The 27778-nt window shown below is 40.2% G+C and overlaps 1 protein-coding gene across 2 annotated transcripts; it reads left to right on the plus strand.

Annotated features, from left to right (window-relative positions):
• The first annotated feature begins 303 nt into the window (after positions 1-303).
• On the plus strand, positions 304-26529 carry vwc2l (von Willebrand factor C domain containing 2 like). Of its 2 annotated transcripts, XM_065962212.1 has the most exons (5): positions 304-1030; positions 1836-2366; positions 8744-8842; positions 15631-15760; positions 23744-26529. In XM_065962212.1, the coding sequence occupies exons 2-5, from the start codon at positions 1941-1943 to the stop codon at positions 23893-23895; spliced, it is 807 nt and encodes a 268-aa protein (XP_065818284.1). In that variant the 5' UTR covers positions 304-1030; positions 1836-1940; the 3' UTR covers positions 23896-26529. The 2 variants fall into 2 exon arrangements, with proteins under 2 accessions (XP_065818284.1, XP_020491317.1); XM_020635661.2 differs by lacking the exon at positions 8744-8842 and having other exon boundaries at positions 312-1030.
• Positions 26530-27778: the final 1249 nt, after the last annotated feature.

Raw genomic sequence — 27778 nt, forward strand, 5'->3', positions numbered from 1 at the left:
TGTGAAGACACTCTGGCACGCACAGGCACACATGCGGATAGACACACACAGACACACGCACATGACACAAACACTGACACAAAAAGGCACTCACACACATTTGACCGATCTCGCCTCACCTCCTCGGCAGCTCCTTCAGGAACGTCGCTGAATACTGACCACTTACTTTGACTCCATTTTAGCCCTTTAACTCTTGCCGGACCATTCAAAAGAAACGCAGTCGGAGTTGTCCTCGGATCGTGGGATGTGAGTGGTGTTGTGTCTGTGGGTGACAGAGGGAGGGAGGGAGGGAGGGGGGGGCGGTGGGTGCTGTGCTCTGCTTTGCTTTGCTGTGCTCAGTGCAGGACGCAGGAAGACAGTCGCTCTCCAAGGTGCTGGAAGTCGGAGCGCTTCCTTCTCTGCTGATGATGAATGCGACCTCTGCTGAAAAACTGAAATTCAGATAATGCCTGACTTCAGTCCCGATTGGTTTGATTTTTTATACTCTTTAACTTCTACTCACCCGAATTTCCATTTATTGTCACGCAACCGCTGGATGTATACGCACGTATGTGCAACTAGACTGGCTGCCGCTTTCTGATGTTCACCTGCGTCGTTTGGAAATAAATTGATTCCGGATTCTCAAGGAACGATGTAGAGGATTTTTTTCTTTTACTGTTTTTTCTCAGTCTCTCTGTCAAAATACTGCATGCCTTTGGACGTAAACTGTGATATTGTCTCAGAAAAAAAAAGGTGAGTCCGAGGAGGATAACCATGAAGCAGACCTACTTCTATGTGGATTTCATTTTTCTCCGCACTGGAAAGGGGGAACCATATCAGCAAAAGGCTGATGTTTATTAGCTTTTAAAGCCACCATCACGACCGAGAGGGAGGATTATAGTGTCTGCTGGAGTCTGGTGAATTTACCCGCTGGATAAAGTGAAGTTCCCATTGTAGGCTAGACGACTGTATATCTTTAATCTGCTATAGAACTCGGTGTGTTGGACTCTCTGGATACGCAATAAGTGGATATCGAGCAGTTTTCAACGCGGTGAGTTTGCCCTTTCAATTATAGGCTATGCATCCCTCTTGTCACTGGTATTTCAGTTGATAAAAAACAAAACAATTCCGAGTCAAGGAGAAATATTTATGTCCAGCTGCCTGAATTCTGCTCCGTGCTTGTCCCCGGAAGGACAGATGCGTTTTTTTTTTTTGGAGGGGTTCAATCATTGCGCATTTAGGATTCGGAAATGTGTATGTTACATTTCATGTTTAGTAAGAGTCACTGCAAGTCAAATGTTGGAGCAGTAATGTGTGTGTTTAATGGCTCCATGGAGAATGAAATGGGACTAATAGCTACCTGTTGTCTCTGCTCGCTCTCATAGAGTTTGAAATTGCGCAAATATAGCTTAGGTGTTTGGTTTTGTTGAATTAGAAGAATACTGTATTGAACCCACTCCACCCACCTCATGTAGCGCTTGTTTTAACCTTTTCATCTGTTGTTAAACGTTTGAATGTTTGCACAAAGGGAATAATCCGAACCTGAACACCCCCAAACCACCACCAACACAGAACACATCAGAAGAAAACACAGACTGCTCTCTTTCCATGTTAATACAGGTTTTTGTTTTCTTCAGGAATATTGGCATTCGCCTGTTGACTCCCATTTGTCTTTGTAGATATATTTTGATGAAACTTGATTTTTTTATCTAAATGATGGCAGCAGGAGGATTGACTATACACAAGCCAGAGCCAAAATAGAATTATTTTAAATGTGAGATTTAGTGGCCAAAGGGTGTATCAGAACAGCAATTGTAAATCATCATCCGTCATATCATCTCTTATTTTCTCCACAGCCCTTTCGTCGTGTGAAGATGACTATGGTGATGGTAATTGAAGCGCAGGACGGATCCGGAGAGGATACCAGGAGCTTAGGGATGACATACACACACTTTCGTTGAATGTGGGTATCGATGCCGCGGCGAAGGATGGGAAGGATGGGCCCTCTCCTCCTCTCGGCCGCCTGCGTCCTTCTGCTTGCCCCGAGCGCCGTGCGCCCGGCCTCGGTGGGTAACCCCGAGGATTACGCCGCGGACGAGGCTGAGCGGACGGCCAGTGAAAACATCGTGTTCGATGACTACCGGGGGAAAGGATGCGTGGACGACAGTGGCTTCGTGTACAAACTCGGGGAGCGCTTCTACCCGGGACACTCGAACTGTCCGTGCGAGTGCACGGAGGACGGGCCCGTGTGCGACCAGCCCGAGTGCCCCAAACTGCACCCCAAGTGCACCAAAGTGGAGCACAATGGGTGCTGCCCCGAGTGCAAGGAGGTTAAAAACTTTTGCGAGTACAGAGGGAAAACATACAAAATCCTGGAGGAATTCAAGGTAAGATATCTGTTTCCAACCTGGATGATGCTTTTTCTTTAATTCTCAAACTCTCAATGTTTTACATGTGTATTGAAACACTTGGGTTAGATGCATACTAAGATTCAATAAAATGTGCCTTTCACATTGTCAATATGTTCTATAAATATTTACCATGACCCTGAGTGATTTTTTAAAGGCACAATGTCCAATTTATACACCTTTAAATCACGTCAAAACTCAACTTATGTTCATGAGTTTGTTGCTTCTAGGCATGTATAGTAAGACAAAGTCTGGGTGCCACTAAAGCAACCATCTTACAAGGTAGTCTGTCTGGGAGATTCGGTTGTTTCAAACCTGACAATGTTTACAAGCTAATAACAAGAGTGTCATGGGAACAGAGAGCAGCCTTAAGGAATATTAAGTACAGGAAATCAAACACCTACACCCTGTTTTGTTGTTTTGACCCATGGTGGGTTTGGGTTTGGATGATAGGAGTATATCTCAGTCCTTGGCATTCTAGAGAAGTATCATAAATATGTTTATTGGCCAAGGGCACAAACATGGCTGCCTCCCAGGGTGATGTCATCCCCCCTCCCCGAACCATCAACTGAACATTCAGCCAGCATCTCTAAAAACTGACAGATGCTATAACTATATTTTAATGCCCTTATTCATGGACATGACACAGAGTCATTGCAGGCAGATTCAGATTCCCTGCGTCGCCTGCAAAGGGAACACTGTTTTTTACCCATCAAACCAGCGTCTCAGCGGTTGTTGTAGAGCATAACAGCGCCGTCTGATTCGAAATGACACTTCCAGCATGACAACTACGGTCTGTGTTTAAACTGTTGCTGCCCATGAGGAACCCCCTCCTCATTCAAATTCATCACAAGTGGATTGGGGCTGTTAGTGATTGAGATATAATATGACACAATGGAACTAAGAAATGATATAGCTCCATGGGTTAGATTCTTGTTAATGTTGAAATATGTATTTGAAAGCAGTTAGATTTAGCTCACCCTTTACACTAGTGTTTGGAAAATGGTATAAATATCAAACTAAAGTCTTCACTACATTCAGCGCTGAAATTACTTGAATTATGAGAATATTGGACTCAAGTTGGGTTTGAATAGGTTGCCTAACATTTGAGACAAGTCAACAGACCTGGAGTTAGACCTGTGATGATCCATCATATATTTCATCTGGAGATTTGAACACTTTATTTTACTTATCCTACATGGCCTATGTATTTTTGAGAATGATGAATCCCATCAGGTGAAGAAAACATGCAGATTTCTCATCAATCCTGCATTTTGTGCAGCCAACATAAAGTAAAGGAACACTAAATAATTGTTTGTTAAGTAAGATTCATTCAGAACCAAAAGATTCTGCACATTTTCATGCAAATCCTCTTCCGAAATATTGACATACGGTCAGCTTAATAAATACCCAACAAAACTTATAAGACTTATATGATTACTGCCACATTAAAAATGGTTCATAAGAACAAACGTGTGCCCTCAGTTTACATATTTTCTGAAAGTATCAGATATTACATTCAGGGGTTATTTCTCCAGTAGTAAAAACTTGGCTTTGATTGGTTAATCAAAGCCAAGTTTTTACGACTGGAAACTGCCAAAATGAGTCGTAACTTATACTGGCCTGTTGGTCTTTGTGCCAATGATTCAGTTAAAGCAGATTTAAAGATTTTTTTTTTTAACCACCTTAGAGTACCAGAACTAAATACAAACCAGACATATTATCACTGTGTGAATCTGTAATGGTGAATGTGTTAGCAAGCAGGTCCAGCATTATCATTTAACCATTCATAATTGTGAATCAGAACACTTCAGTCCAACATTCACACTCATCTATTGTCTATTTAATTCCTTGAGTGAGACAGTTGCATTTTAATTTTAAACTCTCTACATTCAACAAATAATTGTTAACTATGTCAGTCTGCTGTTTGGTGTTGCTTACGTAGTATAACCATTGTTTCATGAAGCTTTTCTGTATTTGCTGCTGCCGAATGCAGGTTGAAACACGATGACTCGAGAATGACAGTAAACCAAACCATTAACATTGTGGACAGTTAAACCAAAGCAATAGGCTGAAAGGTGCTAAAATGTTACACAAAGCTAAATGGAGCGACATCTATGATTATTACATGTGGGTGTGTCACATGAAGTGACCCCTTCCACATCACAATATTACATTTGACCCACTTTAGAGCATATTTATGTTGAAGTGAAGCTTTAAAGCAATGGTTCTCAACTGATGGGTCTGGACATTAAAGTGGGTCGCCAATGTGTTCCTGGGGAAAATAATTGTGTCAAATAATCTACCAGTATGAAGCTCTTTTTAAAATAAGTTTTGTTCTGTAAAATGTTTTGGACCATCTGAGGTCCAAACGGCTCTATATTTCATGAAATGAATCTCATTGGTTGAAAAATATCCAAAATGTGGTTCATGATTTCTCAATAAGGAGTAAGTGGAAGGTCCTGAGGCTAGACCAGTTGAGAACCACTGTTTTAAAGCAAGGCAAAGATCATTATTCTGGTTAAATATCAAATATGTAACAGCTAACTACAACTTGTATGAGAGGACCTTAAACTTGACCATTTTTGTTAGTATTAAAACTTAAAACTGCTGTTAATGCATGATTACAAACTCAGACCTCTTATTGGGAGCTTCATCTGAATGGAATTTGCAGCATGTGGACATTTTCACTGTCTGTCTGCAGTTTTGACTGCCATAGGTTTTATTTTTTGATTTATCAATGTTTAATTTACACTTACTGAAGATGCACTGCAGTATATTGTGTATAACAATCAAACTACATTGTTACTAAGTTAGTAATTATGAGGATCCAGTGAGTGTTTGGTGATTGTCACTTCTCTTTACCTGCCATGAAGAAGCAGAATATTTTAGTATCTGTAGCATGTTTGTTCAGGTCTGGTTTCATAATGACTTCAAGGCACGGCAAAGAAACGTCTGCAGGGGGATGTTGGAACATGTTGCACCTGTGAATATTAGCATGTCATGACACTGAAACTAATTGAAACAAGCAGGGGGGCTGCACACTGAGCAAGGTTACATAAAATGGAGACAAGGGCCATTATTAACAATTCTGCTACCGTTTATCAATATTTTTTATCCTCAGATGTCACTGTAAGACCTTTTGTCCATTGTTTTTATTTTTTATTTTCCCTGACAAATGTATATTCAGCCAAATGAGTGGGGAGTTAAATCACAGTGGACGCATTGTTGCATTCTTAGCAATGATTTCAGAACCTCTAACAGGGACCCTGAGGGATGAAACAAGTAATTGATCAACTTAATTGTCAATTGACAATTCGTACTTTTAGACATATACTTAGCAAAAATGCTCCCAGCAAGTCCCATTTCTCCCTCTCCTTTTACAATATTGCAATCTATCTATCATATTTTTATCTTATCATTTGACAAAAAAGCCTTAAGAGGATGTTACGAGGGCTTATGGAAAATCTGAAATGTGTTGCATTAATTGATTAGATGATTAAGAAAGAAATAATCAAGGCATTGACAGTTAGTAAAGCATACCTTATGCACTGGTACGTTAGGATGAAAGGAACATCGTGTTTCTGCTAATAAGGGGTATGTGGGATCAACCCATTTGAAACCCATGTACTTAATCTGTACTGATTGGTGTGTGAGCACGTCAGACAACATCAGGCTCAGTCCTGCATTGGGATGCAAGGCCACAGCTTTAAGGGCCGCAGTGAGTGCATAAGCCGCACGGTTTGATGTGAGATCAAGTCCATCAATAGTGCAGCTCCACCTCATGCTGACCTTGGCTGCAGGGCCTGGAAGGACAATTCTTCACACTTGAGGGAGAAAAAAAAACATTCATTTGTGCGTATTGATCATCTGAGTTAAAATGACTCGACAGAAAAAGAGTGGGCATTTCTGATGCACCATGATCCCCCTTCCTTTGTCTTAGGCCGCATAAGTATAAAGTCTAAAGTCTCTGTCCACATCCTGTTTGAAGGTCGAGTTTTCAGTGACGACATGAAAGCTTCGGATCCCTGTGGCGTTCAAGGAAGTCAAAGACTGTCAGGATCTCGTACACAGACCCCTGTTTAGAGATGCCGACAGGTTAACCTTTGATGTCGGCCTCATTGGCATTTCCTTTTTTGGGGAAGTGCAACATTGTGCAGACGTTGGCTTTATATTCACAAGCTGATGATGGTGCGGAAGCTGGCAGAGGCACAGAGAGCTATCCTTTAGAGATTCTGGGATGTTGAAGTTTGTTGAAATAACTGATGCTGATGAACACAACTTAGCATCGAAAGACCTTTATGAATTCTTTGGGTTGTTAATGCTGGAACACTTTGTCATGGGATAGGTCATTAATAGAGGTGTGAAGTTACAATGTAAAAGTACAAATACTTCAAATATCTGTGCTTAACTTGAGTTTTTGTTGTCGGAATTTTGGCTCTTCATCCTACAATTAAACACAAACATATTGTATATACACTCTACTTACCTGTGAGGAGTTTTTTAGCTGTTTCTAAATCAGACTCAATTTAAAACTAATGCCTCTCATTGACCAACGAAATGAAGACGAGCCATCAGCTAGAAGATTGCCTAATTCTAAATAGGTGCTTTTAATGACTGTAACCTCCACAAGCAGTAGTGGTTCTAATGAAGCAATTTGCAGCACTCAGATCAAAGAAGCATTTGCAAACATTTTTCCCAGCAATGATCACAGCTAGTAGTACATTGTGTTGTTAAAACAAAGGAGAAGGTGATCTTTTGGTAGAGAATTCTATACACACTGTACACAGAAACTGCCAAAATTGGCACAAAATTGAGTTACTCTCAATTGCTCTAAGACAAAAATGTGTAACTTTTCTAACTTAAAATAGTAGTTTCAGGGGCGCTGGTGGCACAGTGGTTAGTGCGCACGCCCCATGTATGGAGGCAATGGTCCTCTAGGCGGGCGGCCCAGGATCGAGTCCCACCTGTGGCTCCTTTCCCGCATGTCATTCCCTACTCTCTCTCTCTCCCTGATTTCCAACTCTATCCACTGTCCTATCTCTCCTTTAAAGACACAAAAATCCCCAAAAATAAAAATTGTAGTTTCTAAGTTAATTTAATTACAATACCTTTCAGCAAGGAGAATTGGGTGTATCCCATTTCCACAGAGAAACAGTGTATGGTAAAAAGAAGCTTATTTTAGCCCATCTCGGTATCTCTGTTTGATACAATAACTGAGGCTAAGACAGAAGAGGACGGTGATGGATGAAGCTTAAGAGAAAAAGAGAGAGTGACCCAGCAAGAAGCTGGACTAGAGTCAATATCATAACATGCTTTTTTACACGTTGGTGAGAGCTTGGCAAAACAGTAAGCTCAGACTATGTCGAGCTCGCTATGTCAACAAACTGTGTTTTATGAAAGTGTCAGTCGCACTCAGAGACCTTCGGTGGGCGCCAAACCACACCAATCTGAATTCTACATAATGTTGCTTTAACTAAAATGCATATGAGAGAAATTAGTGATTTTTTGCATTGCATTGCGTGCCACCTTCCGAATGTCAAGACCAGTTTTCAACCCAATTTGAGGAGAATTGAGCCAATAGAAAAGATGATTCATCAGTGTATCCATCAGTACACATGACAGAAGTGAAGTAAGGAAACTTTAAAGAGGTATTTAAGGTTAAATGGCAAACATTACCAACAACACAGATTCTGAACATCAAGACATTCCCCATCCAACTTGACGCAAATTTGATGTTCAGTAGTTTAAGGAAATTGGTTTTTTTTATGTTTTATTTAAAGTTATTTTTTTGGTTTAATTGTCTTAAGAGTTTAGTATTGCACAAAAAAGTAAAAATGTCCTTCACATTGTTAAAGGGATAATTTTTACTGTCTATTTAAATACTGGGTTCATTTAAGCCTGCACTTTTGTCCTAATACTTCAGTATAGGAGACAAATCAGTGAAGAAGAGGTTGTCTTTTAACACAGTATTTTTTACTTAAGAGTCTGTACTTTGATTTAAGTAAAGAATATTTGTCCTTTGCCTGCTTCCATGAGCTAGCCCTATGTAGAAGCAGTGTGCAGTCATTGTCATTTGAGTAAGATTGGGCAATTATTCAACACAAAGCAGCTGACTGCAGTGCATTGTCAGCATGTCATTTGTTGAATCTTACGCTGGTATAACTCATGTATCAGCAACCTCACTAAAAAATTCAATTATTCACCTTAGAATGAACCTTTACTCACATAGTATGCACTGTTAAATAAAGTCGATAATGTAGATGTAGTTACAGTGGGTTTATTCTCTACTCATTTGTTCTGTTCCCCCGTGAGAGAGTCCTGCCACTCAACCTAAGTAGGTGTTTTACCTACAGGGTTCCCCGTCAGATGAGGAAGGGACCAGTCCCCCCAGCATGGCCGCCGGCGCGCCTCAGGCCTCAGCGCAGCTGCAATCAAGAGCCAGGAGTTATAGGGTGAGTTCAGATCCCAGATCACCAGGCTAGGGCTGGGATGTGAACTCAAATGTGAACAATCCCGTCCATGCTTCCTGCCATCCCCTCTAAGGATGCAGAGTCAGAAAAAGGGTAGAGGGCTTCAAACTTTTTTCAGTGATAAAGGCACACTTACATATTCAGACTACTTAGATGAATTTGAAGGCAAGAATGTTAATTGATTAATTTTCAAGTAATATAACAAAGACATACAGCCATGAAACTTCATTTGTACTAACCGTTCTTTGACATCCCAATGACACAAACAGGCTTCTAATCTCTGGTGCAGTAACAACAAACCTCTAAGTAATCATACTTTCTAAGAGAGGTGTAATGCTTTTTACCTCTCTGCACTTAAAACGGATGCAAATGATGGGGAAGTTAGTGTTTCTTTTGACTCTTAATTGTTCTGTCAATATGACTAGTCCTTGAAGAGCTCGATGCATCATAATTATGGAAACATCCTGTGAAAGCACCTGTACTGACTATAACAACATTCAATTTAAAACAGCATGCACACACACACACGAGGAGCTGCCTACACATCACACACAACAGTAATTAGTGACTGTGTTTTTCAGCGCTGACACCTATGAGACAAAAGAGTGGTAAAAGCTGTAAATATGATTGCTCAAATTGATTTTCCTGTCCAATTTTTCCTGAGGTGACAACGGACTGAATTAGAAGGAAATAATTGAATGCAAACAATTAGGAAACAGTCAATTTTCAGGTTTTAACTTTCCTGCACTCTACCCCTGCACACAAGTAGTAGTGAGTTTTTAGCACACCCTGCCCCCTCCTCACCTCTGTTTTCCTCAACCAGCGGTTCAATATTGTTTTGACTTGGACAACAGGGGCATGCAGTTTGCCTGTCAACCCATTCCCCATCACTCCTATTAACCTGCATGGGTGGGATTCCTGTGACCCTGCTCTCCTGCCTCAGAGTATTACACATGACCATTTTTTCCCCACCAAAGGTCATTATACTTTTTTTATTGTTTCACTGTCTCCATTTGTCTCAGTGTGGGAATGAAAAGCATAACAGCCGATTTACTTTCATAACAACAAGTCAGGGACATCCAGGAGACAACGACACTTCTGGATGCACGCCTAAATGTGGTGCCATGAAGTGCTCCGTTTTTTTTCTTTTGTGAGGCATGACTGATACTCTCCACGGGGGAAAAGGACGCCCTGAAAACATCAGGTGCCACAGAATACATTTAGGAATTAAGCATTTTGGCATGGCTGCATGAAGTGGTTCTCTTTTTCAAATGACATTTTTTCAGGGCTGAAGTGATATCTGTGAGATGACGACGCACAGTTTGAATGAAAGCACTGCCAAAGAGAAACACAGAATGTGAGCCATGTGGTTTTATTGTCCCTGGCTCACATTTATTACAAAACATTGATTGCATCGCCTCAAACCACACAAATGATATATGGCAGCTTTTATGTTGAGTTGAATTCCAACGTATTCCTCCTGTTTACCTGCAAGTACTTTTTGAGAGAAGAACAGATACAAGCAGATGTATTCCTATAACAGTAATGTGTACTTAAAAAAATGCTATATGATGTATAATGATCTTTAGCTCTCCGCTAAAGATAGTAGCATGCCTTGTGGCGGAAAAGCAAAATGCTGCATGCAGATTGAAGTTAGACTGCTTCTCATTGATCCCATTTTTATGCTTTGGAGTTATGCAATTGCTGTATGATTGACAGTTGATCAAATATTAATTCAAATTTGATCCGAACCGTTCCAATTAACCTTTTGACTGGCTGCTAAAGAGGACTCACGATGTGCTGTGCTTTTACCTGAAATGAGATTAGAGGAATGTTATTCCCCCCCTTCCCCTGTTAGCCTGTTGCTAACAGGGGAAGCAGTAATAGCCTTTAGTGCTATTTGCTCCTTCAATGAGTGCAAAATTATATCAAAGAAAGACTTATATGGATTTCTGAGACTATAGGATTTAGCCAAATCTGGAGGGGAATATCTTAAAAAAAAAACACTTTATTATTCTGTGTCAACCAATTCTATTTGGACCACTAGCACAATATTAGACTGATCAGTCTGTTATCATACTTAGTTGTTACTGCTAATACTACACATACTTTGACCATTGTTACTGACATTGTAGTTATAAATCTATCTTAGTCATTGTTGTTGTTGCTCTGCTTGTCTCTATCTTCCTTCCTGCATCTCCCTTTATCCCACTTCCCAAGCTCAACAGTTTCAGCAGATGGTTTTTTTCAACATGAGTCTAATTCTGATTGATGTTTCTGCCTCTTAAAGAATGTCCATCCTTGCCAATGCAACTTTGCCAAATGTTGCTTAGTTTAACAAAGAGTAAGGTCTTTTACCTGCTCTTTTGTAAAGTGCTGGTAAAAGTGAATTGGTGCTATACAAATAAAGATTGATTGATGTACTGCTGCATGTGCTTCAGATAATGCTGATGGTATTGTTAGCTATGGAGTCAAAGCACACTCTGCTGGAAAATCTATGATCACTAACTTATTTTTTTCTTTCTTTAAAATAAGTTTTAATATCAGTAAGTACCAGAAAACAGTCATGCCAATATTGATATATCTGTAATAGGCCCATATTGGCTCTGTATTATCTGCCAACATTGGTTGGGCTCTAATTTAAAGAGACACAAGCATCTTGGTTTAAAGTCTTCATGTTGTATTAATGATTGGTGGGATAAACGTGTGCAGGGCAGATTGTGATTGGGAGTTATACAAGGTGTTTAAATGAATTTGAAAACTTCTTTTGCAGTAATTAGGCTTACTTAAAAAGGCTCTCAAAAAGGGGTTCAGTCCTTATATAGGCATCTGAAACAAGGATATACTGTAGGATTCATTTGAAGAAATAAAGAACTGGAATTCCATATAATCTTCACAGATATATTAGTGTGCATGTATGCTGTTGATATGAGTGTGCACCTCTATTTAAAGTCAATAATAAACATTAAATATGAAGCTCATTATTGCAACACACTGTTGCTCCAATCCCCCGATGAGCCATATTTGTTATTACCTCACATAATCCTGACTGAACCTGGCTTTTTCTGCTGCTGGAAGTGTCAATTTAAAATGTAATTGCTTTTATATGTTACCCAAGGTTAATGTACTTCGTCTCCAGTCGACCTGGAAATCTCATGGGGTAACAAAGCTAAGCAAGCTTTAAATATTTAATTACCAATCCCCAAGACAAGTCGTCATATTTCCTGTTGTATGAAAAACCCAGAAGGGAGAGCTGATAGTCAACCATGACATCATGAAGCCTTATTTGATGTGTCAGGCGTGGACCCTATAATCCCACCTTGCCAGCCTCCACAGGTTAAGCTTGTCAGGTTGACAAAATGGGGTCCATGTTCCATATGTATGAGACAACATCGTGTTGTGTAATTGGTGCATTTTGGGTGTGTGTGCGCTCCAACTGACACAGGGGCGGATAACACAACAGAAGTGGATGTGTAACTCTGCGAAAGAGAAATATCTTCGCCATGCAGACCACTGCTATATGGAATAGAAAGATATGCAGGGAATTTCTGACAGGAATTTCTAATAAGGCGAGAATAGCGTTGTTAGATGTTCAGGTGGGATATACTGTATGTGTGTTTAAAGAAGCTCTTATCATGTCAGTGCAGTTTCACTAGAAAGAGAAAAGGCCTTGAGATGTGTCTCACATCAGGGAGAAGCAGATCTAATATATGCAGCAGACGCAATGAACGAGCAAACAAAATCAATCATCATTAACATCACTCTGAGTGGAAGTCATTTGAGGCAGATATAAGGAACACGGCTTCTAATACCAGAATACAAACAAGTTGTAGACGTTTCCACAAACAGAGAGTCGGTAACTGTTGCAACACTCGTTCATTCCCTGCAAGGAGTCGTGATGTTTAACGAATATATTAATACGTTTGTCTCCCTTCATAAACGTCACATCTGATAGACGGGTGAACATCCTTATTTTTAATCCCACTGACAGCTTTTTTTGACATATCAGAGAAAATGGAATCAGCTGAGACAGTTTTATTAATGTTCTACCTCAGGAAAAGGAAAGCGGAAAAATAGGAAGGGAAGCTGTTTTTAGGGTTGTGTCTGAATTTCTTCAGCTCTGATCCTTGAACATTTTCATTTCAACATGATTTTGTAGAGCTCGCTCAGATAGAGATCGTTCTAGTGAGCCCACAATCAGAGAATGTGTGTGGTGAATTTGCTGCCCTACTGTTCCCTCCCCTCCATCTCTCAATGTTGCTAATATTTAATTTTATGGCTCTAGTGCATCAAGACCGCAATAAATTCCAGTAAAAATACGAGGCTCACTTCCCATTTTGTGGCTCTTAATGCATCCTGGCAAAGCTTGCTGATAAAAGTCACATTAAAGCGTCCAGATTTACCACAGCCCATTCACTTATCTCTGCGCAAAACTGGATTATGAATAGAGTAGCTGCTGCTGCTGCTGTTGTTGTTGTTGTTGTTGTAGGCGGTAATATATTTGCTGGAGCTAATGCAGTTTTAAAGGTTGATTTGCAAAATGTAATAAAGATGTCTACAAAGCACAAAATTCAGCTTTTATAGGAATGTTTGGGGACATAGTCTCAGTTGCTTTCTTACAAAGTCATGGATGAATATTTTTGATACCACTTCTCATTGTGTGTATTACACTAGATCGAGTGGAAAAAGCTTTACCCAGCCTCTGTCTGAAGTTTACAAAATCTACTACTTAGCACCCCTAAAGTGCACTTTTTATCTTTATTATTTTAGATGAAGCCAGACAAAATCTAAAACCCTTATTAACTATTTTATAGCAGGGTTTTTTTTTCCAAGTCCGTTAAATCTCAGTTCAAAAATCTTGGCGTTATATTTGATTAAGCACTATAATTCGACAAACAAATAAATCAGGTTGTAAAATTAAGCTTCATGCAGCTCCGATCCACCTCCAATTCTTGCCTCCTTACAATGGCTACCAGTCAAGCTGAGGAGTGATTTTAAAATACTGTTGACTCTGTTCATGGTGTTAAATGGACTTGCCCCTTGGTGTTTTGGGGATCATGCCTTTTCTGTTGCTGGACCAAAATTGTGGAGCTCTTTACCTCCCAACATCTGTCTCTCACCCACTATTGGTATTTAAAGGGGACATATTGTGAAAAATCCACTTTGACAGTGGTTTTGAACATATATTTGGGTAACCTGAGTGTCTCCCAGCCCACAAAATGTGTCCTGTTTTGACAAAGGCACAGCACAGGAGACTGTTTGAAAAGGTGGAAAAGGGGTTTAATATGTCCTCTTTAAGACTCACCTCAAAACATATTTCTACTCAATTGCCTTCAATTTTCAAAAACCCATCAGGCTCAAGGATCCATAGTGTAAGTTTTGTGTTACACTGGACATAATTGTTGTTCTTTCATTTTGATTTTTGTTGTTTTTGTCTGTTACTTTCTTAATCTTTGTTTTTTTCCCTATCTGAGCTGTTCAGCACTTTGGATCTACTGTGTTGTGTGTAAAGTACTATATAAATAAAGTTGAGTTGATGTTTTGTATCAAATACTGGTCGGGCACAGTAACTTCCTTGAGACTCAACTGGTTTGCCAACTGCTTAACCAACAAGAGATGTCTTGTTAATTTGTAAGCTTTAGCAGAGCCACCCTAGTTCTTTCCCTGTTTCCTGTTTTATGCTCAGTTTTGCTAACAGGCTACTGCCCACAACAATATTACCATAAAGGTGGGACTCAACCTACTCAATAACCCCACAGTATTAAAGCTGTATTTCCAATAATGTTGCAATATTCCTTTAAAATGTATAGAGTGCCTATACCACTCTGGAAAGGCAATAAACACTGTTAGTCACCTCAACAAGTCAAAGTTGGCGCACCAAGTAGCTGGTGTTGAATATAAATTGATTTGCTTCAACATATTGACAGCTGCGTTTTGGGAAAGTTATGGACTCTGAATCATTGAAAGGGATTACTCAGCCGGCTCATTATGACTCATCTGAACCATTTTGTCGAGCTGCAGATGCTGCTCGCCACATACACATACACTGACCTGCCTAACCCTTCATAAAATCAATACTTTGTTGAATGTAAACTGCAATGCTGTTATAAAATATGAACCATTTGTACCCTCTAAGGTTAGCACAAAGCGCAGAGCCTCTGATAGATCATGCCCGGTTCAAACAGGCCTCTCTCTACAGAGTGTTCACTGTGATGAGCAGTAAGAAAATGTAATATGATGAACAGCTGACCTTTCGTGATTCGGTAACAGTTTGTATTTTTCCACTCCATGTAATTGCATTACAGTTCATTTTACGGTCAAGAGACTTTGTAAAGATAGAGTCAAGTAAGAGGCAGCGGCACAGAGAGCTGCACAGCTCTGATTTACATGTTGCAGAGGTGGTAAGATAAAGCCTGTGAACTGTTTCCTGCAGGCAGCCGAATGCAGAGAAATACTAAATATCATGAACACCATGTTTGATAATCTCCCTTATTGGTCATTTCTAGTGATTTCATTCAAAGTCAACCGCAAGCTCTGTTTGTTAAAATGCAAGAAACCTAATGCAGCTCTGTACATAATTTATTAACTTGTCTCTGTTTATTAAGACAGTGTGAGATGCATATAATGGGGACTACATTAAATATGGAAAAGGCAGCAAAAATAAATAAAAATGCTTATATGAGACAGGCTGTTCAGCAGTACACACAAGGTGAAACCTAGTGACTCATCTAACCCAGATTCCTGATTCCTCTTCCCCTCTCTGCCCACAGCCGTCACCCTGTGAATGGTGCCGCTGCGAACCAAATAATGAGGTGCACTGCGTGGTGTCCGACTGCGCCGTCCCAGAGTGTGTGAACCCCGTGTACGAGCCGGAGCAATGCTGCCCCATCTGTAAAAACGGTAAACACTGTCTCTTCTTCAAATTCCACGCACATCCTCCTCAGAAGTCATTAAATTTTCATTAAACCGATGACGGGCAAGTTTATCTGCAGTATCGCCATTTGATGGCCGCGCCTTTAGAGGATGAGGATGTAATGGATGTTTTATGAATTAAAATTATTACCTTGGGCCTGTTGGACACTAATGAGCAGGACTAGTTTTAATTATAAATGACACACTAAGCAGAGTAAACATTAGCCCATTGATTAAAGGCATGGTAGGAGGGACTAATGGGTCCTCGGAGAGCCTTTTATCTCCTAGTGCCCTGACGCCCTTGTCACACACAGCCAATCCCTAAATTAGAATTATAGGATTCCAATGGTTCATTGGCTATTTACAAGGCGAGGTGGGAGATTTCCCTTTGCCAGCATCAATCCTGAGGGAGAGATGGAGCTTTATGACTTAAGTACAGTAACTGCCCTTCTGCAATGTGATCTCAGCTTGAATGAACAACAGCAAATAGTTCCTGTGGGAAATATTAAATGCTGTAACAACAGAATGTTGCATTCTCGGGTTTTACCGGCCTGGAATGTAAGTTTTTAAAAAGCGCCATCGTTTTTCTAAGCCTAAATGTGAAGCAAACAAACAAAAACATCCACTATCATAATCATGTGCCTCGTCTTTGCCTTCCGTCTTCTCATTATGAACGCTGTAATGGCGCAAATAGAGTCATCATGAGTATTCATTCTGAAAGAATGTTTATATTTTTAATTTTCCTTCCAAGCAGAGGCTGACCTATAAATGTGAAGAGAGGAATTTAGTTTGAGGCAGATGCTAAGTGGCTGTTTCAACACAACTTTCTTTCACACTTCCACCCATTTCTTCTTCATCCCCCTTGCTTTTTTTTCTCCTCCTTTTATATCCCACACATACATGCACGAGCACACAAACACCCACTCTAACAAGGCTGGGGAAGCTGCTAGGAGAGCGCTAATCTAGGCTGACAGGACACAGTGACACCGTTGGCATTTCAGGGTAGGCCTGCCGTTTCTAGACTCCCCAAGGGTGCATGGTCAGGCTCTGGCAGGCAGATAAATCTCTATAGGAGTAGATGGCTGAGAGGACAATGAAGAATGCTGTTTAGCTCTCATTTCTGGCCAAAGGACAGGGTGATATGAGAGGAAGACATTTACTTATGGGCTCCAGTTTGATGTGCAATTAGTGGAAGACAGTAAGACATTTTGTCTCTTCTTTTTCCTGCTGCAACAAACTCAAATCATAATGTGAAATGTGCCCAACCCTTTTGAAATGTCACTGTATTTTGAGCACCACCTTTTCTCAACAGGGACTCATTATTATACTAGACACACAGACAGTAACGTTTCATCGTTTTGTACGGTGGTTGTAGGGTTGGTTTAACTCCACAACTAATGCTGCAGGGTACTGTGACATTGTCATTTTGAGTTAAAGTTTTCTCTCATTTAACACAAATCTGTGTGGTGGTAGAGTCTACAGCCCTTCTAATGGCACATGAGAGAGCGGTGCTTTTAGCTTAATGCTAACATAGTCACAATTACAATGCCTACATGGTGATGTTGATAAGGTATGATTGTACCATGTTCATCTTTTTTGCCTAACCTGTTAGCATGCTAACAGTAACTAATACGTTTTCATAGAGTATACAGATAGGGGTGGCCAAAAAGTGAGAAATCTGAAAAATAAAACAATTAATTTCTTATAAAAAGGGATGATTAATGCTCATTGGGGTGGAACATTTATACAAAACACATTGTGTGTATTTTAGAGCTTATGCTAATTTTTTACTAATTTTACCCAAGTGTAATTCTTCTGGACAAGAAGAAGCACATGGAAATTGGATCAGTGTGTATCTTTTGGGTTTCTCACATTAGACGTAGCGTCACAGTTAAGGGGCTGTTTCGTCTGAAGACTAACTCTACAGTGTAGGAAGGAAGTGTCTCAGCACTGTATTTACACTGTTACAGTACAGTTAAGAGATCTGGATGAACCCAGTCATTGTGTTATGGGTTGTTTAAATTCTATAGTTAGGTAGTTTTGAGGTGGGGTTGTACGAGGTACTTGTAAGTATATTAGCGACCAGAGAAATAGGTCAGCTCAGCCCCTCTCTTGAGGAAGCGGCAGGAGTGCAGGCACAGAAGCTAGGCTGTACATTGTAGCAGACGGGTACGTTGGCTCCACTTAATTTGCTCATTTTAAGAAAAAACGATCTAAAAAACAACGTCCGGGTAAATGTACACTAAAAAATTAAAAACAAGCCCCTTTGTTGTTGCATGACTTTGGTTCACCTCATTCATTTTCTTCCACCTGCAGCACACTGATCGGCTATATAGGTCTGCTGGTGAGGGCTGTATCCGAATTGCCAAGTATCTACTCAATCTGTCAGTAGGCAGTACCTACTATCCGTGCTGTATACTGTTAGTACCTACTATTCAGTAGGCGCGTACAGTAGGCAGATATTTGTTCCTACCTCGTCTGATTCATTCAGTATGGAAGTGGCGGCATTTACGTCACCCATTTTTTAGTTTTTTTTGTTTAGCTTTATTCAAGAAGAGTAATGCGCATATACAGTCAGGTAAACAAAAAACAATATCACAATGTAAATCAAGTAAAAGACAGATTAATAACTAAATAACATACAGTACATAAAGAAACGTACAAATGAAAGACAGTAATATACAGAATATAAAATAAAATAAACCAATAAAGACGCATTTAAATAGTGAAATCATTATTTAAATAGAGGGAGAAAGGTTTTATAATAATGTAGATATTTGTTATTTTTTCTGTTGTTAATTAAGTAGTGATTTCAGTCGGGACTTTAACTCTAGATTAAAAATTGATTCAATTAATCCACGCTCGTTTGTTTTGATTTGGAGGCGGACGTGAAGTGGCAATTTATGTTTAATTTCGCACTGCATTGTGGGTGGTAAAATACAATTCATTTCCTGAAAGCACACATCCGATCTATACTGTATGAAACCCGCAAGTTAGTATCCGTACTGAAATGTTCAGTATACTGAGGTGGACCCAAAAAAATGCATACTGAATGACCATAGTCATGAAGTTTTTAAATGCTTTCACATGTTTATATTGTCCTTTTTTCATGTAGGCTTTTGAATGTGTTAATGTACCTCCATGACGACAGTAAAATTGTTTCATACATTTCGTTTCCAATGATACCAGAAAATTTGTAGCAGAACGAAAAAGGTTAGCCTAGCCACCGTAGCCAGTCAGAGTAATCAATAGAAGATTAAACTAAATTTACTAAAAAAAAAAAAAACTAAATTTATCCTTGTAGTAACCTTGATTCGTAGAATTTTATTGACCTAAAAATGATCATGTCAATGCTTATTGCCGCTAACTCTTTGTCAAGACTTTTCATTATTAGTAGATGTTTTGGCTTGTCTGCTGCTTAGTGTTTCACCCTGAACACAGCAGCAGAGAGAAGGAGAGGACAAAGGAGCATTCAGTCGTTCTTAGTGCTTATCTCCGAGCTCCACATTCATTAAGTCTGCGTGATGCAGCTCTAATCTTTATCTTGAGTTATATACTGTACATTCATCAGGGAATATATGTAATTATATAATTGTCCTGAGGAAAATGGTAATGAGAAGCACTCTGAGAATGTACTGTGTTTTGTGATAGGATTAAAGGATGTACGGATCTGCCAGGTCTTATCTGTTTGAAGCCTGTCATTGTGGCGTTTTAACAGACATATCATAGAGTAGCAGTGTCATAAAGCTGTCTCCACTCGGGTCACATATTCAGAATGACATATTCTGTGGAAGAGCTGCAGGTTTTGTTGGAAAAAAAGATGTTTTTGGCAGGTAAGTTTGTATGGAAGCATATCTTACCTGTAGGCAAGAACAAGCGTACTTGAACCAAATAGAGTGTAATGAGACCTCATATGCATTCACTCCTTAAGCTGTGTTCAGTTAAAGTATGATGTGCCGAGACAGTTATGACACAGGACAAACATTTTCTGTCTTCAGTGAGTTTTATTGGCCATGAATCGATCACAGGCTCGACAGGTGACAGCGTGTCCTTGGAAAACAGACCGGTAGCTCAAACTGTGTCCTTGTGGCTTCAAATCTATCTGGCTATAAACAATCACACTTGGCAGTGTCACCAGTCACTCTCTTCCCTCATCAACCTCCACTGAGTTTGTCCTGTAACCTGTGCCAGCGGTCCAGAGGCAGATCAATGAGCGTTAAGACTTGGCAAGCACTCTCAATGTCTCCTCTAAGCTCAGATCAAAGGGCTTTTATCAGGTCCGTATAGAGCATTGGACTCATCTATGCTGGGGCAAGAAAGAAGGATTGTAGGCAGCCAATGGCTACATTTATATGGGTCATCTAATTTTACCTTATTTTTTAACCTATAAATTATGGACAAAATTATACCATGGGAAAAAATGAACAGGCGAGGTAAAGATCTTACAAGTCAATCCTCTTTCAAATATAGGAAGTGTCAGCATGCCCGTTCAGTGTTCTTCCAATCATACACCTTTACCTGAATTTAAATCATAGACTATATAAGGATATAGATGTAAAGAGTGACGCCAATGGGAGAGTGTCTTAAAGCAGGGAGTTGCAAAAATAAACCTTATTAAATTGAACAAGCTCAGAAGATTACCCTTCTTTTCAGTGAATTAATTCACTCAGTAAATGCTCCCTTAATGAGTTTATAGTCTCAATAGGTAGTTTGAAGTCTTTTTCGATGTCGTATGATGTCTTTTTTTGTGGATTATGTGTCACGGATCGCGAAAACGAAGAGGAGGACCCAGATGCAGGATTCACTAAAACTATTTATTCTTTAAACAAAAGGCAAACAAAAACTTACTTCCAAAAAATCCAACAAGAGAAGGAGCCACAGGTAAAATGACATGCAACTAACAAAACCGACAAACACCTACAATGAACTGACACAGAAGGGAAGAAACACTGAGACTAACGACACAGGTGAAGACAATGAGGGCAATCACAATGGAGGGAAACACACAGAGGAAGGAATGAACACAAGACAAGAAACACTGAGGACAACTACAAAATACATACATGAAACACTGAAGACACACAGAACTCAAGAATGAACAAAACACACTAGAACATAAAGAAACACTAAACACTGAAAAACAAAACTAAAAAAGACCAAATCATGACATTATGGTTCAATTTAATGTTAAAGGGAAGCAAGTTGAGGCCACCTGTTATTGGCAAGGTGCTACATATGTGAATGGTCAACCAGGATAGAAATGTATCCATCCTCTCATCAATATGTGATCACTTCTGGTTTCAAAATACAAGCTAGAAGGTAGATACAATGCCAAATTTGAGCCCCATCCCTTGATAACTGTGTATAAACCAACAGTTGAGGGCACACTTGTTGAATCCATAGGCGGTGGGTGAGGATGAGATTTGATCATAGGCTTCTTGTTTTAATGACCATGAAGGACGCGTCATCACAAACAAAGCGATTTAATTGAATTTATTAATCAGAGGATTAACAATAGTCACTCGAAATCAACAGGGGAGAGGCATGTGGAAAATGATTAAAGCGGAATACAGTTTTGCGTCTCTCTCTCTCTCTCTCTCTCTCTTTCTCTCTCTCTCTCTCTCTCTGTCTCTCTCTGTCTCTCTGTCTCTGTCTCTCTCTGAGTGTCTCTTCAATTACCTGACGTTTTCCCTCTGTCAGGGTTATAGTGTAGTACCGAATGCAAAGTTCTATACAACCACTAAAAGCAAGCAGAAACTGAACCATCTGACATTTGTTTGTCCTTCGATTGGATTCACTCCTACGCACACACAAACACACATAGGCATTCACACAAACACACACACACACACACACACACCCAAATGATCCATAGTCCATTCACAGATCAGATATTAAACCACAGGCCAGCATAGCTCATGTGAGAGCGGCTGTGTGACAGTGGTAGAGTCGTCGTCTGTAGACTGGAAGGTTGGGGGTTTGACCCCCAGCTCCTGCAGCCACATGTCTGATGTGTCCATGGGCAAGACTCTTAACCCCACGTTGCTTTCGCTGCTTTGATGGCGGCGTAAGAATGTGTATGAATGGGATTAGTTATTTCTGATGGTCACTTTACATAGCAACCTCCGCCTGCATCAGTGTGGGAATAGATGTGACATGCGGTGTAGTATACAAGCTCAATTCCATTACTATTATATGCACAGGATTTTTTTTCCACTGTGAATATAACAGAGGAAAAAAAACAAGTGCTTCTAACAACATCAACACTGACAATAAGTTGATGTTTAATATTGTTCCACGACCCTAAATCTGTTTTTCTGACTTTGACAAGTCAAAATGTCTACTGTGAAATGAAAGGCCTATCGAGCTCGTGTTTCACACAAAACTACCTTCAGGAGACGGAATTAATGCGGCTCCAGAGATGTTCATGAAAAAAGCTCAGTTTTTTTTCATGCAAATTTGATGGTGACAACTTGGGTAAACTACAAAAAACAAAGGCCGAGAAGTAGAGCTGCTGCTAATAATAATATAAGCCTCCAAACAGGAAGCTCAGATAGACTGCGCAGAACAGATATTTTGACTAGGCAGGGCAGAGAAGGCATAGGTGTTACAAACAACATTAATAATGATCCCAGTGAGCCATGACAGTGTGGCAGTGAATGAGCATGCACAATAGCAGGACGCTGAAACCAAAGCAGGTTAATGAAACTAAGCCATCATTTATTATATTTATTACATCTGTGTTTGTCCTACTGTGTCATAAAGGCATTTACTGTATCTAAGTTGAATAATTGTGTGTATGTGCACGTACTGTAGCTGGCCCGTGTCCCAAAATGTTGCAGGTTTTATTAGACACTTCAGGTCCACTAACCCTATTCAGCCATTGCTATCATTGAGTTAGCCAGCACTAAATCATATTCCATGGGACACTTAGATGTCCATGAATATTATCCATGAAAGCTACAGTGTCTTCAAGAGTTATGAGACATATGAGTTTTTTATGACTACTCGTAGAGGACTCTTGAATACAGAGCTTAACAGAGCTGAATGCCGAGCGCTATCCAAAGTCACCGTCACACCAATTGAGCTCCTGATTGCTTCCTTTAAATGATTAAAATTGGAGTGAATTCTTCTGGCTCTTCTCTGTATCCAGAAGTAGAGGGAGAGATGCACTGCCTAAAATCAGCCCCCAGCAAGTGAAACAAATTCGATTAGACACTTTCTCCTGCTATTTACCAATAATAAATGTGTTGCATTTCCCACAAAGGTAGAACTGTCTTTGGCTTCCTCGAGAACAGAATCCTTAGATGTACCCAGCCTAATCCGTCTATATCTGCTAAGATTATCAAATACATGAGCAGGGAATTGTGCCAGTGGTACACAATCCAAAACGTTTGAGAATGATTCGAGTCTTATCAGCGAAAAAGGGGATAGAAACAAAAACATCCTTCAGCTTTTTTAAGGATATCTCAGATGTCAAAATGAATCTAAGTTCCTTACTGTTTTTGAAGTCACTATGTCTATGTGTGTTTGTGTGTGTGTAAGAAGCCATGTAAGGAATTGCTGAGGAGTTCTTTGGCCTTTTCTTACAGACTGAAGTGATTAACACCATCCTCCCAACTGCCTCTCAAAGCAGATTTCTCTCTCTGTACTCCAGCCTCTCTGTACTGCCAAGCCAGCGCCTGGCAGGCTCCTCTGCTCGCGGCGCATTAGGATGCAAAGCGCTCCATGTCGAGGGAGAAGGGGAGACTAACAAAAGCGCTTTAGTGTTGCAAAAACAAGCCCATCGGTGCATGCCCGTGAAAAGATCTGTACGTCTGCTCTGACTCCCCCTAACTCCCTGCAGCTCTCTGCATCACTCCACCACCCCAACAAAAAAAAAGAGACGCTCTCAAGAGGGCCACATCCATTTCTTGTCGCTCTGACTCCTTTTCTTTTCTTGTCTATCCCCTCCCCCTTCCCATGCGGCAGGTCCAAATTGCTTCGCTGGAACGACGATCATCCCAGCTGGGATTGAAGTGAAGGTGGACGACTGCACCATATGCCGCTGCCACAACGGGGACTGGTGGAAGCCGGCGCAGTGCTTGCGGCGGGAATGCCTCAACGGCCAGTCATTGTCATAGAGAGACTCCACCCGGGACGGTGGGAAAGCTCAGGCAAGGCCCTGCCTACTGCACCATTTTGTATGATTGACAGGGCAGGAGCACAATTCCTAAGTAACCTGAGACAGCATAGTATCGAGGAGATGTTCTCACAAGCGTCACACAAATACAAATATTTGCCACTGGGAAGAAGACAGAACTTGTCTCATGGCTGTTTCCACCCTCCAGTTTCACCGTCCTATGTATTTTCAGAAACTGACTTGGCTTGATTTGCTGCTCTCACACACAAAAAAAAGTTTCTAAGCTCTTTGAACTCTTTTCCTAAACCATCTGCAATGATGTATTGCATAATGTTGATTTCTGTATGTACGTCATCTGCTTGTTGTACTTGTCTTTCACAATCATGCAGGTGTTGTGAAGTTTCAACAGCAGGAAAAAACAAACTGTAAGCACACTTAGTGGCGCTTTTTTTTTTTGTTTGTTTGTTCATAAGAGGATTGACATGGCACTGCAAGTGTGCTTGAGTTTCACAACTTCACTCGAAGAGCTTGTTTACAAGATGCACATCACACATAAATGTTTGTGTCTTCATAAGACTTTTTATTGCTATGGCAGGATCTCACCTCTAACACTTAGATGATGCTACTGTCGATTTTATACACTTCTGTAAAAAAAAAATACCAAAACACAGATTTCATTATCAAGAGTTTGGAGTCATGTCTCTGTATGATAACAGCGCAGACAGCGTTCTGTAAAGTTAGCTGAATGCAAGGGAGGGTCGTTGAGTGCAAATATTAAGAAGGGTAAATGTTAAATTCTGCAACACTGCAGCAAAACAACTCTGAGCAGCCTCTCTCCGACTTAATAGTCATTATTGTTGTTGTCTCTCAGAGGTCCATATCCCCCAGAAATATTCCCACTAAATAACTGCTTGAACGTGTTATCAAGGCAATTAGTGAGCCAAGAGCAGGCTGCTTTACTTTCCCTTAATCAAGGAGTATTCTGAGATAAATCATCCAGCCGGATGCTTGGCACTGCTGCAGCCTGCATGCTGGGCACACTCGGAAAGAATCAGCAGACAAAAAAAAGAGGGAATCTGCAACTGCCTTAGCAGCATTCATGTGCACATTGTCCATGTGAGCATACACAAGCACACCATTCATCCACAGTCTTATTTCAAAAGTATGTGGAGCTGCACTCTGTGAAGCACTTGAACCTATAAGGCTTGTTAATATACAAGGCTGTTACATTATCCCACTGCTATAGATTATGTAATAGATTTACAATACCTCCCCTCCCTATACTGTTGGAACATCTCCACGCTGTGGCTGCTGTGGCTATAATAAAGAGACAGGCTAATGTATTGCTGTGATATTTTGTAAGAACCAGAGTCGTCCTCAAGTGGTCCAGCCTGTAAGAAAAAGCACCCAACCCATGCCCAAATCAGGATATTTTTTTACATGATAAATACTGGTCATTACTACAAAGGTGAATTCCAGTAAGCTTGTGCCATTCATCACTAGAATTTTTTCCATTTCCAGAAAATCCGTTCCCGTTAACCTTTTAGACCCTATTCCTGGGCGGTGATGGATGGTCTGCTTAATAGCTGCCACCAGCTCTCTGTAATGAGACAGAAACGAACACGGGATAGAGACCAATGACTAAAGAGGTGTTTTACCTTAAAACCACTAAATTTGGAAAGAATCCCATGGCGCTCCATAGTCTTAAAGGTGCAGCGCATGGGTAACGGATGAGGATCACAGGATTGAAAGAGTGTGGGCGGACTTCAATTTTAGGTGCAACAATGGAGCTTAGGTCATTTTCATCATTAAGCTACAGTGATTTAGTGTCTTTCAATGGGAAATGACAGACCTCATCTATCTGGCTTGAGGTCTGCAGTCTCATAAAGCAAAACTGACATCCATGGTTTATCAATCTCAGCCTCAGCGCTCCAGACATTTTAGGATTAATAAAAGGAGCTTCATTCATCTCAATTACTTTAAATGCCAAATAATTATTCATCCTATATGTGTATCTGAAAACATGTTGGACTTACTTTTCTGGGTAGCAACAGAGAGTAACTGAGGTGAGTGTGAGTGTGCCAGTCGACTGGGTTTAGAGGCATTGCTGCCACCAACGATGCCTTATTGCTTCTGTTCCAGGCAAGATTCACAAAGCGTGGCCTCTGGCCTCAAACAGTATGAACAGCCAAGACTGCTTCAAGTGCTTATTTGTTTGCACTCATGGTGCAATGGTTTACCGTTATGTTTTTCACCAAAGCTAACTATTGATTTACCCTCTGATATTCCAGCAGGGTCAGGTTTCTTTATTCCTGTGGTGGCCATTCCTCTGGCATCACAATCAGGATGGAAGGCTCAAACCCTGTTAATATCCTGCTGGGCTCCAAGGTTTCTAAATGTAATCTTGGTAATCTACGAATCCATTAGCACATTTACTACCTTATAGGAGCCTTGTAAAAGACATTGATCAGCATTGTAAAAGGTGTGATGTCAGAGGAATATGTCCACCAGTTGAATGCTGGTTCTAGGAGTACAAACAGTTCAATCAAAGCTTAAACAATGTGAAATTAATTTACAGATTGCCCTTAAAAATGTGTGTCTGCGCATGTGTGTGTGTGTGTGGGGGGGGGGGGGGGCACATCAAACTGGTTTTATCAAGTGGCAAATAAGGGTGAGGAGTCAAAATATCCAGAGCTAGACCATACGTCCCTGTCCTTCCACAGGTAAGAGTGAGTTGTTTTCGAGGCTGCTAGTGGGAAGCAGAAAAAGATATGAAATCAAATAAGTAAAATGTATATTCAGAGCACGTAGTTTAGTTACAGAAAACCATGGAAGAATTATTTTCTCGCCCCAGCAAATGAGACGCAGACATGCAGGAGGACTGTTACAGTAAGTAGGTTGAGTCCTGAAGAGTTGTCGTGAAAATGACTGTTATCGCTCTCCTCAACTTTACAAGATGAGTTTCAAATGATCCATCTGGATTAACATACATCATAGATGTGTTGTTTGTAAGCTGCATTTTAAAAAACTTACTATATGTAGTCTATCATACATCATTCATATCTCAGAGAAGCTCCTTTTCTGTGTTCACAGCAGGTGTGACATTCATCGTCGTGTATTCTACAAAGTGCAGTTTCATGGACAGAGTCTGCCTTTGGTTATTTTTGCACCATGAGTCTTTGTGTCTGTTTGTGAATGACAATTCACATGAGACCATCTTTCATTCAGTCCACAGCTTGTACATGGGCATTTTGTAAAGGTAAACCATTTGCTCATTCCATGAGACACCGACTTACTGTAGCTGGAACTATGAAAGATTGTTTCTTTTGTCCCCTTCTTTTTTTTTCTCAGCAACAAAACTGTTATATGAAGTGTGCCTGAAAACCAACACAGAGTATCTGGGATACAAAGAGAGAAACACTGTTATTATACAATCAATTGTATTAATTTTGGGGACACCAAGGGGTCTGTTAACACGGGACTCAAACGTTGGGATTATACACCAAGGGGTCTGTTAACACGGGACTCAAACGTTGGGATTATTTTTGAGTTTTAAAATAAAAGAGCATCTTTGATTGTATACAACACATGCTCACATTGGTTCACGCTCAGCTGTACAAGAAATAAAGTGTCCAAATTAAAAAAAAAAAAAAAAAAAATGTAAACAACACCTTGGTGTCCCCCCATGTTGTTCATATGTAAATATCTTCAAACGTATAATGTGTATTCTGAAATCTGCGGTGGAGTAAAAAAAAAAAAAAGAAAAGAAGAAATTAGAAAATGTGTATCATTCATCGAGACAGAAACTATTTTGTTAAATAGAATTGAAAAGACGTTTTGGCCTAAGTAGGTGTGGGTTTCTTTTTTTATGCTCATGCTCTTTT

The sequence above is a fragment of the Labrus bergylta genome, chromosome 13, assembly GCF_963930695.1.
Source record: "Labrus bergylta chromosome 13, fLabBer1.1, whole genome shotgun sequence".
NCBI classification, from domain to species: domain Eukaryota; kingdom Metazoa; phylum Chordata; class Actinopteri; order Labriformes; family Labridae; genus Labrus; species Labrus bergylta.

What these genes read in the sequence shown, in the direction of transcription:
- vwc2l (XM_065962212.1), top strand. Translation starts at nt 1,941, where the DNA reads ATGTGGGTATCGATGCCGCGGCGAAGGATGGGAAGGATGGGCCCTCTC. An exon ending in CAAGAGCCAGGAGTTATAGG is followed by an intron (nt 8,843 to 15,630) that starts GTGAGTTCAGAT and finishes CTCTGCCCACAG; the next exon opens with CCGTCACCCTGTGAATGGTG. An exon ending in CTGCCCCATCTGTAAAAACG is followed by an intron (nt 15,761 to 23,743) that starts GTAAACACTGTC and finishes CCCATGCGGCAG; the next exon opens with GTCCAAATTGCTTCGCTGGA.